At 35.1% G+C, this 626-nt stretch overlaps 1 protein-coding gene across 1 annotated transcript in view; it reads right to left on the reverse strand.

Annotated features, from left to right (window-relative positions):
* Window positions 1-626, reverse strand: part of LOC107553229 (interferon alpha-inducible protein 27-like protein 2A) — a 3,180-nt gene extending 2,554 nt beyond the window's left edge. Inside the window, exon 1 of the mRNA XM_016235395.1 lies at window positions 517-626. Within this exon, the coding sequence (XP_016090881.1) occupies window positions 517-526 (10 nt within the window). The 5' untranslated portion in view covers window positions 527-626. The remainder of the gene's footprint in view (window positions 1-516) is intronic.

Genomic DNA, 626 nt, shown 5'->3' on the forward strand with positions numbered 1-626 from the left:
TTGTTAAAACCAGGTCAAAATAAATTGCAGATTGACAGTAAGAATAATATTGAAAATTATTATTTAATCAGGGCCTTTCAGTAGGCTAATGAAAGAAAGGACAATGGAATACAAATACAACGTGCAAACTTCAGTCAACTTGTTTTTTCTTAGAAGACCTCTTATTTGCTTTTGAATGGTAAATTCGTCTGGTCATTTACTATTTTGAACACGCCATTAGCTTATTTTATGCCGTTTTGCAGTGCAAATACAAAACATATTTCTTCTTCAAAATACAACCTCTAACTCACAAATAATGCTATTTGAACAACACATTTCTAAAGTATTGTTTTGAATCATAATGATTTCATTTTCTGATCGAGCATTGTGTCTATTTGAAATATAGCAAAAAAAAATTGACCCGCAGCCGAAACCGCGCTTTTGCCTCATGCTATATGACACCGGCATATATCTCATATTCCCAGTAAGGATAAAATCTTAGCATGTTCACCAGAAGCAAACGTTTGCGCTACTTACCGCGTTTCATGATCTAAATGCTCGTACAGAACGAGAAGGGTGTTTTTATACACACGGATATGTGCCGCTGTGAAGTAATGACGTAACAAAACCGAAACTTACTCCCGGAG

Source organism: Sinocyclocheilus grahami, unplaced genomic scaffold (genome assembly GCF_001515645.1).
Source record: "Sinocyclocheilus grahami isolate Dianchi unplaced genomic scaffold, SAMN03320097.WGS_v1.1 scaffold466.1, whole genome shotgun sequence".
In the NCBI taxonomy this organism is placed as follows: domain Eukaryota; kingdom Metazoa; phylum Chordata; class Actinopteri; order Cypriniformes; family Cyprinidae; genus Sinocyclocheilus; species Sinocyclocheilus grahami.